At 58.2% G+C, this 15586-nt stretch overlaps 1 protein-coding gene across 9 annotated transcripts in view; it reads left to right on the top strand.

Annotated features, from left to right (window-relative positions):
• The window catches only part of PRRC2B (proline rich coiled-coil 2B), an 88810-nt gene that overhangs the window by 63441 nt on the left and 9783 nt on the right, over nucleotides 1-15586 (top strand). For 5 of the 9 annotated variants that reach the window (XM_086684313.1, XM_086684317.1, XM_086684314.1 and 2 more), the window contains 12 exons: nucleotides 3454-3670; nucleotides 4326-6389; nucleotides 7684-7880; nucleotides 8473-8618; nucleotides 9144-9285; nucleotides 11020-11102; nucleotides 11567-11755; nucleotides 11894-12091; nucleotides 12535-12621; nucleotides 13342-13446; nucleotides 13605-13797; nucleotides 14645-14742. In XM_086684313.1, coding sequence (XP_086540439.1) covers nucleotides 3454-3670; nucleotides 4326-6389; nucleotides 7684-7880; nucleotides 8473-8618; nucleotides 9144-9285; nucleotides 11020-11102; nucleotides 11567-11755; nucleotides 11894-12091; nucleotides 12535-12621; nucleotides 13342-13446; nucleotides 13605-13797; nucleotides 14645-14742 — 3719 coding nt within the window. Of the gene's footprint in view, nucleotides 1-3453; nucleotides 3671-4325; nucleotides 6390-7683; nucleotides 7881-8472; nucleotides 8619-9143; nucleotides 9286-11019; nucleotides 11103-11566; nucleotides 11756-11893; nucleotides 12092-12534; nucleotides 12622-13341; nucleotides 13447-13604; nucleotides 13798-14644; nucleotides 14743-15035 lie in introns of all 9 variants that reach the window. The other 4 variants (XM_086684315.1, XM_086684316.1, XM_086684318.1 and 1 more) reach the window with 2 other exon arrangements.

Here is a 15586-nt window from a genome sequence, read left to right on the forward strand (position 1 = left end):
TTTTCCTATGCTTCCGGTTGTTTTACTTCTGCGTGCTGTTTGTACTGTGTTAGTGGTTATGTGACGTTCTGATACGCACCTGTTACTGGCATAGGCTGATGGGCGTTCTCACCCTTCACCCGAGCTGATTAGCTCATCAGTCTGTCTTCTGAGTTCTCCCTCGAGTTTTAGTTCTTGTTTTTATGCCACCAAATCGGGCATTGTTGCTTCCTGCAGTCTGCTTCTGCAGACTCGCCTGTCCCTTCACTAGTTCCTTCCCGTGTGTTCCATCTGGGTGCGATGCGCTTCTTTGTGAAGTACATTCTGTCGAGTTCTTCAGGAAGTTTTTCTGGCAGTAGGTTTTCTTTGCCTGAAAAAGTCTTTATGGCACCCTTTCTCTAGCTGGGTGTAGAATTCTGGGTTGGCACGTCTCTTTTTCAGGACCAGGAAGGTAGTAGTGCATTTTCTTCTGGTTCTGTGGCTGCTCAGAGTGATTCGTTTCTGTGGAACCCACTCTGTTCTTTCTGGCTTCTTTAAGATCTCCTCTTTACTCTGTGGTTTCGTCTCCCCGTGTTGTGTCCACTTTCTCTCTGCTTGTGTCCAATTTCTCTCTCTCTCTCTCTCTTTTTAATTTTATTGCCCAGTGAATTTTTTCAGTGACTATATTTTTTATTGAATTTCTTTTGTCAATTCTAGTGTGTGTGTGTGTGTGTGTGTGTGTGTGTGTGTGTGTCATGTTTTTCTTAAGGTTTTAATTCCTTTTTTATGCTTTTAATAACTTAAAACCTGATTTCTAGTATTTATTATTCTGTTATCTGAAGTTCTCAGGCAGGTAACCCTGTGGGCTCACTGTGGGCTAGTGGTGGGCAGCTTCCCACACATGCTGGGAATTTTGGATTGCGAGCTCATTTTCAACAGAGCTGTATTTGTTGTGGGGATCCAGTACAGCTCCAGTGGAGAGTCTGTCTCTCCAGTTATGTTTTCTCTTGCCTTCCTAGAACCCCTTGCTATTCTAACTTGGGAAAATTCTGGACCACTCTTGGGGAATGCATCTAAACCCTCCTCCCCACAACCTGCGTGAAAGCCAGCACAGTTATACATTCCTAGCAGCTAACTATTTTTCCCTAACTGGCCCAGGCCAGGACACAAACTTAAGTTGTTTCCCTGTACTAAAGAGCGTGTGTGTGTGTGTGTGTGTGTGTGTGTGTGTGTGTGTGTGTGTGTGTGTATGTATATATATGTGTGTATATATATATACATATATATATATATTTTTTAATATTTTTATTTGTTTATTTTGAGAGAGAGAGTGAGCCACCCATGTGAACAGGGAAGGGGCGGGGAGAGAGAAAGAATCTCAAGCAGGCTCCACACTGCCAGTGCAGAGCCTGATGTGGGGCTTGAACTCACGAACTGTGAGATCATGTCCTGAGCCAAAATCATGAGTCAGGCACTCAATCGACTGAACCACCCGGGTGCCCCAAAGAGCATGGATTTTTAAATCTGCCTTTGAATTGAGGGCCTCTGTCTTGAGCAGCTTCTCCTTGTGCAGAAAGCTCCATACCCTGTGCTGCCGGGGGTCAGAGTCCAAGCCCATGGTTACTAGGACTGACAGGTGTATTCCCCTGCTCCCTTCCAGGAAGCACCGGCTTGTGGCGCTGGCCGGTGGCTGTGGTTTCAACTCCCTGGGGATTTCCCAATTTCTTGGGAACACAGCTCTGCAAGTGATATGTGTGATGACCTATTCTGCCCCGCACGTTTGTGGTAGCAGGGTTTTCTAGGTAATAAGAGCTGTGAAAAGAAGCCAGTGTGCCTCATAATGGGTACTTAATGAGTGGTGTGTAATTTCAGGGTTCCAGAGAGGGTCCCCACCGGCTGACTCACACTAACTTTATGTTGGAGTCACGTATCAGTGGCATTTGAAGAGGGCGCTCTAGAGCTAAAAGAAAGCTTTAACGCACCGGCCTAACGCAGAGCCGTTTTCTGGCCAGATTATCTCTGTGTAAAAGCCACACAGAATGTATGTATGCTAATAAGCTCTGTGAAGAAAGTATCTGAAAAATCAGATCTTTCTCTGTCCACAGACTTAGGCCTGATGAGACGTTTAATTTCTGCACCACCTCCCTCCTCACTCTCCCCAGGTTGATGGACGTGGACAGATAGGCCACGGTGGCGGGGAGGGGGTGGAGGCACACTTTCCCCTGCTAGCTTATGTCTGGAGGGACCGAGGTGTCCTCTGTGTCTTAATCACCTCAGGCCCGTTAAACAGTTTATTGTCATCTGTGCACCCCCATTCACTGTATAAAAACGCGGAGTGTGGCAGTCAGTCCTAGGGCTAGAGATAAAAGGAACTGGGGCACCTGGCTGGCTTGTTCAGGAGAGCATCCGACTCTAAATGGTCTAAGGGTTGTGGGTTTGAGCCCCATGTTGGGTGTAGAGATTACTTAAAAATTAAATCTTTTTAAAAATAAATAAAGGGGGGCGCCTGGGTGGCGCAGTCGGTTAAGCATCCGACTTCAGCCAGGTCACGATCTCGCGGTCTGGGAGTTCGAGCCCCGCGTCGGGCTCTGGGCTGATGGCTCAGAGCCTGGAGCCTGTTTCCGATTCTGTGTCTCCCTCTCTCTCTGCCCCTCCCTCGTTCATGCTCTGTCTCTCTGTCCCAAAAATAAAAACGTTAAAAAAAAAAAAAAAATTAAAAAAAAATAAATAAATAAAGGAACTGATGGGGGCACCTGGGTGGCTCAGTCGGTTAAACGTCCGACTTTGGCTGAGGTCACGATCTCACAGTTAGCGAGTTCAAGCCCCGTGTTGGGCTGTGTGCTGACGGCTCAGAGCCTGGAGCCTGCTTCGGATTCTGTGTCTCCCCCTCTCTGTACCCCTCCCCTGCTTGTGCACTCTCTTTCTTTGTCTCTCTCTCTCTCTTTCTCTGAAATACAAATAAACATTAAAAAAAAAAAAAAAAACTGAAACCAGAATCCCTTCCTAAGGCTTGCTGCTCGGGGTTTGAAGCCTGCAGACGGCAGCTCTTGGTCCGTGTGCCTCTTGGCCACACGGCTGGTCTTCCTCGCGCCTGGGCAGGAGACCTCAGCGTCCCTGCCCGCACACAGACCCTCGTGGCCAACGGGTTGACCTCTCTAGCCTTTTGCTGGCGTGATGGGCTCTCTAGTTAGATATTTCCAGTTTCCATTTGCCAGTTGGAGGCACTCTTCAGCATGGGGGGGAGCTCAGGTTGGACTTCACAGGTCTTAGAATGGATCCGTAGACCCCTCCCGTCGCGTGCTCGTGCGCCTTCAGAGGTTCCGTGTTGAGAGAACACGGAGGGCTCGGCGATGGCGAGCAGGTGGGGTGCTGTGTCCGCCTGATAGGGTAACTGGTAACTACGGTCTCCCTCGGGCCTTGGGTTGCCCCCGAGGTTGGAGTGCGGCTCTCTGCACTGGCTGATGCAGGGTGATTCTTTGCCTGTGCCTCCTTCAGGACTGATGAAACCCATGATGCCCCAAGACTCCCTCGGTGGGACTGGCTGTCGCTCTGAGGACCAGAACTGCGTGCCCCCGCTGCAAGAGAGGAAAGTGGCCGCCCTCGATCCGGCCCCCGTGTGGAGCCCAGAGGGCTACGTGGCGTTGCAGAGCAAAGGCTACTCGCTTCCGCAGCCGAAATCAAACGACGCTTTGGCCGTGGACATGCACGTCAGGTGAGCTGGAACTCGGCCGTCCTGGCCTGCAAGTGAAGGCAGGATGTCCAAATCCTGCTCGTGCGGGGCTCCGGGAGGGGGCGCTGTCCCCGCAGGCAGTGGCCTCCGTGGACGGGGAGTACGAGGACGTTTGCTGGAACGCTTTTGTGTGAGAGGCGCTCACCTGCCGGCGGGGCTGACGGCCGAGGAGAGGTCCTGGGTCAGAGGCAGATCTGCTGAACCTTGGGTCAGGGCGAGGGGTGGGGTCTGGCGGGGCCGCGTGCCCGGGTCGTGGCTCCTTCCTGTCCAAGTGGAGCAAGCTGGCCCTGCTGGCCCAGGGCCCCAGACTCTCCGTGGACTCCCAGGCTCCAGCTTGTCGCTTGAACCAGAGGATCCCCAGCTGCTACGCCTCCAGGTGGCCCGCTGAGGCCACCAGCAGCCCCCGCGTTCTTCACTCTGGACTCCAGGGGCCGCCGACCAATCCATGGCCCAGCAGCTCTGAGACGTGTTTAAAGCTAGAGCAAATGTTGGTGCTTATGTTTTTTTTTTCTTTTTCATTTTCTTTTTAAAAAAGATTTTTTTTTTTTTTTCTTTTTAAAACTAAGCTCTGTGTTCAGCATGGAAACCAGGAACCAAGCTCCAATCACATTGACTGATTTTTCTGGTTCCTTTTCAGGAATGAAAGCTCTTACTCTGCCCCCCCCGGAAGGTCAGGGGGTGTAGGTGCCCAGCGCGATCTCCTCGAGGAGAGAGGGGAGGAGTTCTTGAGTGCTTTTGACAAGAAGGCCCCAGCAGACTTTGACAGCTGTGTCTCTTCTCAAAGAATAGGCCAGGAGCTTTTGTTTCCACCCCAAGAAAATGTTCAGGAAGCGGGTGCTCCTGGGGGTCACAGCCCAGACCTCAGGTGTTCCCCGCTGGAGCCCGACTTTGCCCCAGCGGAGAAAAAGCCAGAGTATAGCAGTTGGGACGTTAGCCACCCGCCAGAGTCCACGGACACGGCCAGCGGCATCGAGAAGGGAACACCCCGGGAGGAGCCACCCTTTAACGTCTCCTCCTGGGAGAAGGACGGGAGCCCCAACAAACAGCCGTCCCCGGAGCCCGAGTGGACTGCAGAGCCCCGGGGCCCCGGCAGCCAGCACCAGGAGCAGGCCAGCAGGACGCGGAGGTCGGGACCCATCAAGAAGCCCGTCCTGAAAGCCCTCAAGGTGGAGGACAAGGAGAAGGAACTGGAGAAGATTAAGCAGGAGCTGGGGGAGGAGAGCACCCGAGTGGCCAAGGAGAAGGGGCCGGCTCGCAAGGCAGAGAAGGACGAGGATGAAGAGAACGACCCCGCACTGGCCAACTCCTCCCCCTCCCCCTTGGAGGACCAGGGCCCTGCCCGTGCTAGTGTGGGCCGCGAGGCCAGCAGGTGTGACGAGGACGAGAAGCCGGCCAGGGCCTGGGAGGGCAGACCCTCCCGGGAGTCCAGTGACACGCCCGCGACAAAGAGGAACAATTGGATCTTTATCGACGAGGAGCAAGCTTTCGGGGGCCGAGGGCAGGCCCGGGGCCGCGGCCGTGGCTTCCGAGAGTTCACCTTCCGAGGGCGGCCGGCGGGCGGTGGCCCAGGCCTCTGCGGTGGGGGGGTGCTCGGGGCGCGGGGCGTCTACGGCGGCGGCCAGAGGAGTGGCCGCGGCCGGGGGCTGCGGGACTTTGGCCAGCCGGAGGACTTCCCCAGGGCCAAGCCGCGACGGCGCATCGCCAGTGAGACGCACAGCGAGGGCTCTGAGTACGAAGAGCTTCCCAAGCGGCGGCGGCAGCGAGGCTCGGAGAACGTGAGCGAGGGCTCGCTCCTGGAGCGGGAGGGCAGCACCCTGAGGAGGGGCGACTTCAGGGACTCCTGGCGCTCCACCAAGGCATGCTCCGAGGACCATGGCGGCCCGGAGGCCAAGAGCCGAGGCCCTCGCGCCTTCGGCCGGGCGCTCCCTCCCCGGCTGAGCAGCTGCGGCTACGGCCGGAGAACCTTTGTGTCCAGAGAGGCCGCCCGCTGGCAGAGCAAGGGCCCGGGAGCCTCCTGGCAGGAGTACAGCTCCCCAGACACGTGCGGGTCCCGGCGACCCGCAGACAGAGACTGTGTCCCTGACGCCTACAGACATTCTGACTCGCTTGGCGCCAGGGCCTTCGAGGACGGCCGCCTGGAGGACAAGAGGCCCTTCTTCCCCGATGACCATGCGGCCGACTCGGAAGGCGCCGAGAACCGGCCCTTCCGGAGAAGGCGCCCCCCGCGTCAGGACAAGCCCCCTCGCTTCCGGCGCCTCCGGCAGGAGCGGGAGTCCCTGGGCCTGTGGGGGCCGGAGGAGGAGCCGCACCTCTTGGCGGGGCCGTGGCCAGGCCGGCCCAAGCTCTGCCCCGGGGACAAGAGCGGGTCCCCCGAGCTCTCGTACCAGAACTCGTCTGATCACGCCAACGAGGAGTGGGAGACGGCTTCCGAGAGCAGTGACTTCAGCGAGCGGCGGGAGCGGCGCGAGGGCCCAGGGGCCGAGCCCGACCCGCAGGCGGACGGCAGCCTGCCCGGGGCCGCCGCGGGTGAGAAGAAGGAGCTGGCCAAGAGGAGCTTCTCCAGCCAGAGGCCCCTGGCCGACAGGCAGAGCCGAAAGCTGGAGCCGGGGGGGTTTGGGGACAAGTCCATTAGGCCAGGTGGTGGTGACGCCTCTCCCCGTTATGACAGCCAACAGAATGGGACGCCTTTGAAAGCCAAAAGGTAAAACGCAGACCGGACCCCAGGCTCTTCTCTGTTGCTGTTCTGTTACCAAGCCTGTTGTTGTAAGCAGCACCCATGCATGCATGCCCTGCCGTGTGTCCGGCGCCCCGACTCCGTCCCTCTGTCGTCCTCCAGCAGGGCCGCTGCCCACCCAGGCCGTTGTGTGTGGGCGTCTCCATCACTTGCTCTCACACTGCTTGTCTGCCTCTCTCGTGGCATGTTGTTGTCGTTGTTGTTGTTGTGGCTTGAAAACCGAAACCCAGAGCCCCAGCCCGTTGGTCCTCGAGTGGTGGCTGCCCCAGCGCCCGTCAGGAGAGCTCAGCCTCCATCGGTACCCTTTGCCGCCCCGCCGAGGGGGACGCTTCCTGTGCACGGTGCCGGTCCCCCAGATTCCTCTGCCCCTGGACTGCTCTCCCCCCCACGTCCTGCTGGGCCATCTAGCCTCCTGGGCCCGTAGGGACGGCTCTTCCCAAGTGGCTCTGCCTCTTGGCGGTGAGGAGATGCGGCTCCGTTTCAGGGATTGACCACCTCCTGGTGGGAAGAGCCAGGCAGTGGCAAAAGCAGGTGAGCTGCCTGAGGCCCTGTGAGCGTCTCTCAGGGGATCTGGAGGCTTCCAGGTGGCTCAGGTTTGTGTGGCTCATTGCCTGCAGGCTGCCTGGAATCCGGGAGAGGGGAGAGCCCGTGCAGAGACTCACTCGTGCAGCCTGTTTTTCTGATCCGTGCCTCCGCCTGAGGAAGGCCACTTCCTACCTCCCAGTCTCCTTAGAATCCAGGGCCAGAAACCTGGATTGGAATCCACTCAGCCCCAAAGAAGGAGCCCTAGGGGAATGCCGATCTTTCCAGGTGTTGGGCTGGCCTAGCTTTCCAGGCCCCAGCTGCTGACACGGGGCTTTGCTTCTGACTTCTGCTGAGAGCCTTGTTGTGCGGCCTGGCCCGGCTCCTTGACTCCCTGGTCAGTCTCCCGCGCCAGGAGCGGTAAGGGCTGTGGCCCTGCTCTGGGCATTCCCCTTTGTTCTCTCCTGTCTGCAGCCCTGCTGAGTTTGGCACGCAGTGGGAAAGAACCGAGGCACTGAGCCCTGGAAGGGGTCAGAGAAGAGCAGTTGTCCCCATGAGCTGGCAGTGTGGCCGTAGCAGGGCTGCCGCTGGGGAGCAGCTTCGACTGCGCAGAGGGGGCGCGCTGTAGGTCAGGGCCCCGTGTCCACGTGCGTGCCGTGTGCACATGCTGATCGTCCCTTTCTCTCCTTCCCCAGCCTCTGGCCGCCTCTGAGCTAACGCGGTTCTTCCTTCTTCCTAGGTCCCCAGATGAGGCCTTGCCCGCGGGTCTCGGTTGCAGCAGTGGGAGCAGCCACTACGTGCTGGAGCGGGTGGCCCACGGTGCCTCCGACATCCCCGAGGCCTCCTGTGAGACGGCGGAGGAGGCGGCCAAGCTGGCTGCTCAGAGGGCGGGCGAACAGGGAGAGACCATGAAACAGTTTGACCTGAACTATGGAAGTGAGTCTGTCCCCTCTCATCTTCAGGCCCCTCAAAGCCGAGGGCCACGGTGGCTTTCGAGGGTTGCTGGGTTTGCCCATCCGTTCTCTGGACATCGTGGCCTCTGGGCAGGTGGTGGGCCAAGTTCCAGGGTGACGCTGGTGAGCAGAATGGATATGGTTCCTGCCCTCCTGCTGCTCACAGCCTTGCCACCCCCGTAGCAGCCCCGGTGCCCCAGTTTTACAGAGGGGGACCCCGAGGCCCAGCGAGGTTGTGTGGTGTGTCCAGGGTCACGCGGCTGGCTAGCACCAGAGCAGAGACTTCGGTCACCAGCGTCTTTTCTTAAACTGTAGTGTTACTGTTGTCTGTGGTGTGAGACAACCGTGTGCCGAGGAGGCCTGGGGTGGGGGGTGGGGGGTGGGGGGGGGGGAGAAGGGACCCTTTCAGGATTTCCATAGACTCCAAGTACAGTCTGCTCCTTGGAGGCATCAGGCCTGGTGCCGCCCGACCTTCGGAGCTGAGCTGTCCTTAGATATCAGAAACCGGTAGGGCTGGGTTACTCTTTCTTCCGATGAATGGAGACACTGTCCCTTCTTGTGAAATCTGGGTTCAGATTCCATCATTGAAAACTGCGGGTCCAGCCCTGGGGAGGAGAGTGAGGTGGGCCCCATGGCGGGCGAAGGCTTCATTGAGGTCCTGACCAAGAAGCAGCGCCGTCTGCTGGAAGAAGAGAGGAGGAAGAAGGAGCAGGCCGTGCAGGTAGGGGGTGTGGGGTGGAGGACAGGCCGGCACAGAGAAACCCAGAGCGAGGAGAGAGAGTTCTGAATCAGGCCCAAGCTAGAAGAGGGGAAGGCGGGCACAGCAGCGTGCTTGTGCTCCCAACATCACCAACCCTGTTGTCGTGTGGGAGTAGGTGATGTTAGCCCAGTGCTTGCAGAAGGTGACTCATCCCAGGTGACGACAGGATGCAGGCCTCCCTCAGGCCCCCCTCCTCCCACCACTCCAGCCTGTGTAGGATGAGATATGTCACCCGGGGCGTCTCGAGGGCCGGGGACCCTGTATTCAAACTGCAGTCAGGCCTGGACCCTGCAGCCTGCATGCACCGGCCTGTCGCCCTTCCCGGGGATGGTGTGGTTGGCCTTGCCATTCACCTGTGGCTGAGGCCTTGAGATGCCAGCGTTCCTGCACCCCTGGGGCAGTTTCCCGTGGTGTGGTTCTGGCGGGGAGAACTCGTGCTTCAGGCCTCACGTCTGGGCCAGACAGCGTCACCTCTTTTCTCCTTAGGTGCCTGTCAAGGGTCGAGGTCTTTCCTCCCGTATTCCTCCTCGGTTTGCTAAAAAGCAGAACAACTTGTGCCTGGAGCAGGGTGACGTGACCGTGCCTGGCAGCAGCCTGGGCACGGAGATCTGGGAGAGCAGCGGCCAGGGTAAGAGTTGGGTGCTTGGGCTCAGCTGCTTGGTCCACGGCTGTCCCCAGGGCAGGGGGTCTCTTCTCTGGGAGCGTCCTGTTTTGGGGCTGTGCATGCCTGTGGGGTTTGCCTGTCTCCTGCCTCCTCTCCGGAGCCACGGTGTCAGATACCGTCTCGGCACCACCGGCAGCCCCTGAACAGCTGGAAACTCCCCTGCCTGCAGTTTGGGGCAAGAGCGCACCATTCCTTGCGTCCACTGATCTGGACAAGGGAGGCCCCGTCCCTGCCCGGCTCCGGTCACGGGGGGAGTTGGCTCGACTCCTTTGCCCCTGTCAGGCACCCAAGAAACTCAGCTTGTGGAGGAGCACCAGGTGACCTCCAGGGAGGAGGAGCAGGTCCGAAGCCTTCCTGTCTGTGCCGCGTGCTGGCCCTGACGCCGGGCGCTCCTGGCCACTCCTCCTCATGCTCTCCTGAGCCAGACAGGATTGAGACCAAAGTGAGGAGACCTCACTTTTTGGAAAATTTATTTTCCTGAACTTAAAAAAGAAAAAAAAAATTCAAACCCAATGCTCTTTTTTTTGGGTAACTCTTCGTTTTAAAATACAAAAGCAATTTTTTTTCTTTTTAGCGTTTGTTTTTGAGGGAGGGCACGAGTCAGAGAGGGGCAGAGAGGGGGACAGAGGACCAGAAGCAGGCTCTGCGTTGACAGCGTGAGCCGGACGTGGGGCTTGAACTCACGAGCTGTGAGATCATGACCTGCGCCGAAGTCGGACGCCCAACCGACCGAGCCAGAGATACAAAACCATGTTAATCGAGCAGATTCTTCATTAATGCCTGCTTGAGGCAGAGCCCTGGAGAGTACACAGGTGAAGAAAAGCATGATGCTTCACAGGGGAGCCTAGAGAAATTACCCATTTCCGGTGTGTTAAACAAAGTAGCCGAGGACCGTGGAGTGCAGTGACGTGATCCCAGAGCCACATGACAGACACTCAAAGTTCTGGGTCCTAGGTGTTGATTCTTTGAATCTTCCCTCCTGGCCTATCACGTTCCGGGCTAAAACCTAGGTTCCAACACGTTACAAATAACACTGGACGACGTTCAACTCTGATTCGAAGTATGATCTTCTCTTCATAAAATACGGCTGTGAGTTGATTTGGTAGCACACGTGAGCAGGGTATCACACTCCGAGTGTCCACAGATAACCTCCCAGGTTGTCGCTCGGAGCAGGCTGGACGCCAGCCCCTGCCCTCGGGCCTTTACTGCCAGGACCCACCTCACTGGCCGCTCAGCCCGGGGGCGCGTGCACAGCTTCAGAGGGTCCCTGGCTCTGAAAATAGCACGTCGGGTTTGCATACGTACGCAGGGTCTGCGGCTTTGGTGGGAGTCCTGGAGTGGTCCTCGAGCTAACAGAGGTTGAGTAGTACCAGCCTAGATCCTTGAGAGACTCTGTGAAGCTGCCAGGCTTGTAGAAATGAACAGTCGGCTTAAGATTAAGACCACGTCAGTACACGGAGTAGCGGTACAGCTTTCTCACGGATGTGAACGAGAAGTTGCTGGCGTGCCTTCCAGAGCAAGTAGCGGATGAAGTAAAGGGAAGCACGCTTCTTGGAGTGTGAGAGGATGTTGGGAAGTCGGGTGAAGCTACCAGAGCAGCTCCAGTGCCCTGCATGGGGCAGGAGAGCTGGGAGGGGCTGCGCCAGCCAGGCGGTTCCCCTGCGCGGCCCTGACTCTCTGTCTTGCACCCTCGGGCAGCCCTGCCCGTCCAGGCCCCGGCCAGCGACTCCTGGACTAAAGCCGCAACTGCCTTCAACAGCGCCGAGCCTGGCTCCGCCGAGGTGAGTGACCACTGAGCCACTCGCGGGCAGCGCGCGAGCCCACCGCCCCCGTGGCCGGTTCGTCCTGGGCCTCGTGCACCCTTGCCCAGCCCAGCTCTTCCTCGCCGCGCCGATGAGCTTGGCCCAGAGTCTGATTCCACTGGCCCTGGCTTGGCGCTGGTCTTTGTTCCTGACTTCTGGGGAGGGTGGGCGACCAGGCCCGTGGTGGCAGTCGCCCTGTCTGACCTGGCCACAAGGGAATGAGCTTGGCGGCCCCGTCCCTGGCGCCCATTGCATACCGTGGTTTTTTTGATCGCGTCTTCAGTTGCTGGGTACTGTTGGCGGGTCAGGGCCCAAGTCAGGACGGGGCTAAAAAGGACAGGCTTACGGGGGTGTGTCTCAGCCACGCACTTGGTCCCACTTCCTGGGCAGTCCCGTGTTGGAGTCTGGGGGTCAGGGTTCTCACCCGTTTTGTGCTTGCACAGCAGGGTTTTAAGAGCAGCCAGGGGGATAGCGGCGTTGACCTGAGCGCCGAGTCTCGGGAGTCGTCTGCAACATCCTCCCAGCGCAGCTCCCCGTATGGCACTCTGAAGCCGGAGGACATGAACGGGCCTGGCCTGGAGCCCAAGGCTGACGGCCACAAGGAGCAGGCCCAGAAGCAGCCCGAGCCAAAGGTCAGCTGGAAGTCCCTCCGTGGAGGCCTGGGCCGGGGACTGCCGTCCCTTGTCTTCTCCCCTCTTCCTGGTGCTCAGAAGCTTGGGACTGGGGTCCTTCCAGCCCGTGTTTCTCAGTATCTCTGATTTTCTATCAAGGACTCAGATCAAGGCTCAGGACAGAGCAAGGAGCACAGACCGGGACCCATTGGCAATGAGCGCTCTCTGAAAAACAGGAAGGGCTCAGAGGGGGCTGAGCGGCTGCAGGGAGCCGTCGTCCCGCCCGTTAACGGGGTGGAGATTCACGTGGACTCTGTGCTGCCGGTGCCGCCCATTGAATTTGGAGTCAATCCAAAAGTGAGGCTTGGATGTGTTTCTTTCCCACCCCCCAACCCCCCTCACAAGTCCCCCGTGGTTTTGAACTTGGAGAGGGAGGGGAGGTGCTGAGATGGGGCTGTCACCTAGAAAGAGCCGGGGGACAGAAGCTGAGCAGCTCTCTGGTGGAGTGTGTCAGCCTGCAGGATGAGGCAGGTGCCACTGAGCTGCCTTCTAGATTATGCTGACACCAGCCAGGTTCTCAGGCTGGGCAGACTAGTGATCTTCACTGTCTCTTTCGGGATTGGCCAGTGGGCATAGGCAGGGAGCACGGAGGGAGGGTCATGGGGTGGCATCCTTTTTTGGGTGCTATCTGGTGGACGCTGCCCACTAGATTTCTTGAGTCTTGGAGACTGGATCAAATTAATGTGTGCCTCTTCTGAAAAGCGGGCAGATGATTTCAGTGAGCTCTTCCTTCTCTTCAGGACTCGGATTTCAGCTTGCCACCTGGCTCTGCCTCTGGTCCTGCAGGGAATCCGGTCGTCAAACTTCAGGACGCCTTGGCCAGTAACGTGAGTGTGTGTTTCCCTCTGTTTCTTGTGCTGGCAGGCCCTGGAGAGAAAGGAGAAAGGCTTCTGGGGGGCTCTGAAGCCAGAGGAGGGGGCCAACACCAGCTTTGGGGTCAGGCAGGCCTGGGTGCGTGGCACAACGCGTTCTCTAGCTGGTTACGTGTCCTCGGGCATGTTGCGTAAATGTCCTGTGCCCCGGTTTTGTGATCTTACCACGGGAAAACAGAACTTCTCAGGTCCAGGTTATTTGACGTTCTGTGGTTATGTATGTTTGGTAGTGCTGGGATAAACCAACGTGTTTACTCAGAATCCCTCTGATACGCTGAGGGGCACTGGGCACACATGGGAGGGTCTGTTGGCCACATGCGTGAAGAAACGTTACCAGGGACCTCGTTCAGTTTCCGGTGGGGGGCGGAGACGGGACCTGGGGGTCTCCACGCCAGGCGTCGGCGCCTCTGTGCTGGCAGCCAGTCGTTGTGCCTGGCGCGGCCGCCCCTGCCCGAGTGCTCCGTGGGCTGTGGGTGTGCAGGTGGCTCTCCACAGATTTCTGTTGAGAGAATCGGGGAAGACCACCGACCGGAGCAGATCAGCTTGGGTGTCTGCTCCCGGCAGGTTCACCGTAGGGGTCTTGAGCGCCCGCGGGCAAAACCAAAGGTGCGTTTTGCTCTGTTGTCATGTTGGCCCTGTGCCTGTCGTGTTCCATGGTCTCCTTTCCCCTTCCAGGCTGGGTTAACACAAAGTATTCCCATCCTCCGGCGTGATCATCACATCCAGAGGGCCATCGGCCTCTCCCAAATGTCCTTCCCCACCGCCGACCTCACCCTGAAGGTAACGCCAGGCCGGCGCTAGGTGAAGGCTGCGGGGCGCCTTAGCTTGCCGAGGGCTGGAGCACGCAGCCCCGCCCTCCCGCCCGCCCATCCTGGGGCCTCGATCTGTGCCGTCCCCCACCTTCTTGGAAGTAATTCTTCCCTCCCCTTGCTTTCCAGATGGAGTCCGCACGCAAGGCTTGGGAAAATTCACCCAGTTTGCCAGAGCAGAGCTCCCCGGGAGGCGCGGGCTCGGGAATCCAGCCCCCGTCCTCTGTGGGCGCCTCCAACGGCGTCAGCTACAGCTCGTTCGGCGGAGTTTCCATGCCGCCCATGCCCGTGGCCTCCGTAGCACCCTCTGCTTCTCTTCCAGGTATCTCCTCCCTCACCTGAACCAGCTCAGGGAGGCTCCCTTCGCTGTCAAGAGAAAAGTGGTGCTGGCCCTGAGCGCCTCCCCCTACCCTGACTTGAGTGTGCAAAAGTAGGAGCTTGTTGATGGGCCGGGTGGTCCTGGCCTCCCAGGTGCTACAGACCCCTGGCCCTCCCCTCTACCCTGCGTCCCTTCTGTGGTGTGGGAAGCAGACCAGGGGCAAGCAGAGACAGGGCTTGGAGTCAGAGCCGGGTCACATGCAGGGGCTGTGTCCTCTCCGCCTTCAAGTGGCTCAGCCCTCCGGGCCATGGCCCCTTCCTTCCTCTGTGAGATACACCTGGCTCTCTCTGGGCTGTTAGCTCGTGACACAGAGTCAACCTGCAAAGTGCTTCGTGTCAGCCAAGCCCTCACAGGTGGCCCATCAGTGGTAGACCGCTGTGTTGGTGCCCCCAAGGGAGAGGGCAGGAGTTTTGAGGGCCCAGCTGCCAGGGTCTCGATGGCATTTCCAGTGGACCATCCTGCTCTCCACCGTGGACTCCGTGCAGGGCGACAGAGGAGTAGGGGGCTGAGACCAGGGCTGCCTGAGCTGCAGTGGAGCCCCTCCCCAGGGTGTGATTCAGTGGGCCCGGGGTCTGGTGAGCGAGGTCAGTTGTCCACCCCCCTGGGCCCGTGTTCCCCTGGGGGCGAGCAAGTGTGGGGCTGTGGGGCGCGGGGCCAGCAGCAGGGGACCGAGCAGGCTCTGCACACACTCCATCCCTCCCACTGATTCCCCAGGAAAGTGTGCGTGCGTGGACGTTCAGGAAGGGTGAAGCTTGACTCTGTCCTGTCTGCTCTCGGGTTCTGTTTGCAGGCAGCCACTTGCCACCTCTGTACCTGGACGGCCACGTGTTTGCAGGTCAGCCTCGGCTGGTTCCTCAGACGATACCTCAGCAGCAGAGTTACCAGCAGGTGATGACAGCCGGACGGGTGGCCCCGTGGGGGATGGGGATGCAGCACACGGTGGAATTAATTTCCCTTCTCGACTTGTTTACTGTCTTGTTTCTGTGTCCCCTCACGTGGACCGCCCAGCACCCAGCCCATCCTAGCAGGCAGGAAATGTTTGGTGAATGAACACAGGAGAGGCAGGGAAGAGGAATGGAGCTTGGCACTCTAGACTCCTAGATCCCCTCTGTCAGTTCCTCCTGTGTCCTAGCTGGGGAATTAGCTGAAATGGAATTCTCTTTGGTATCCTTTGGTATCAGGTATCCTTCTGATGAAGAGAAGAAAGGCCTAGACTCCCAGGCATGGATGCGTTAGAAAGAGGTAGTTTTAGAAATGTGCAGGTGTTTGTTTTCGTGCAGGATGGGCGTATTTTCTGTGCTGCAAGGGGTAGAGTTCTGGAAGTCTCCCTCCTGAACCTGGTGTGGGGCCTTTGATGGTCTGGCACCCCATGGACCTGTGTGCCTGGATGGTGGGGCCCTTGGGCAGAAGTAGATTTGGGGACAGAGAACAGAGGACTTGGCCTGTCCTGATCTCTTTATGAAACATGTTCTTAAACATTACATTGTTGAGATTTATGATGTATCGATGTTCACCTCACCGGATCATACTGAATGTAGTTTTCGTGTATGTTTCCCGTTGACCGGTGCATGCTGAAATGCACCTCTGTGGACAGCTGTAGCCAGAATTTGTTCTTGCTGTTGTATAGAACCCAGCGTAGGAAATCATGGTTTGGGGTTGTTACCCAGTTTTTGCCTTTTCCCCAAGAGCAAGGAAAGCACCGGAAGGCCATGCTCCAGTTTGCATTTGGGGC

This window comes from Puma concolor, chromosome D4, assembly GCF_028749965.1.
Source record: "Puma concolor isolate L17-30 chromosome D4, mPumCon1.1.hap2, whole genome shotgun sequence".
Classification (NCBI taxonomy): domain Eukaryota; kingdom Metazoa; phylum Chordata; class Mammalia; order Carnivora; family Felidae; genus Puma; species Puma concolor.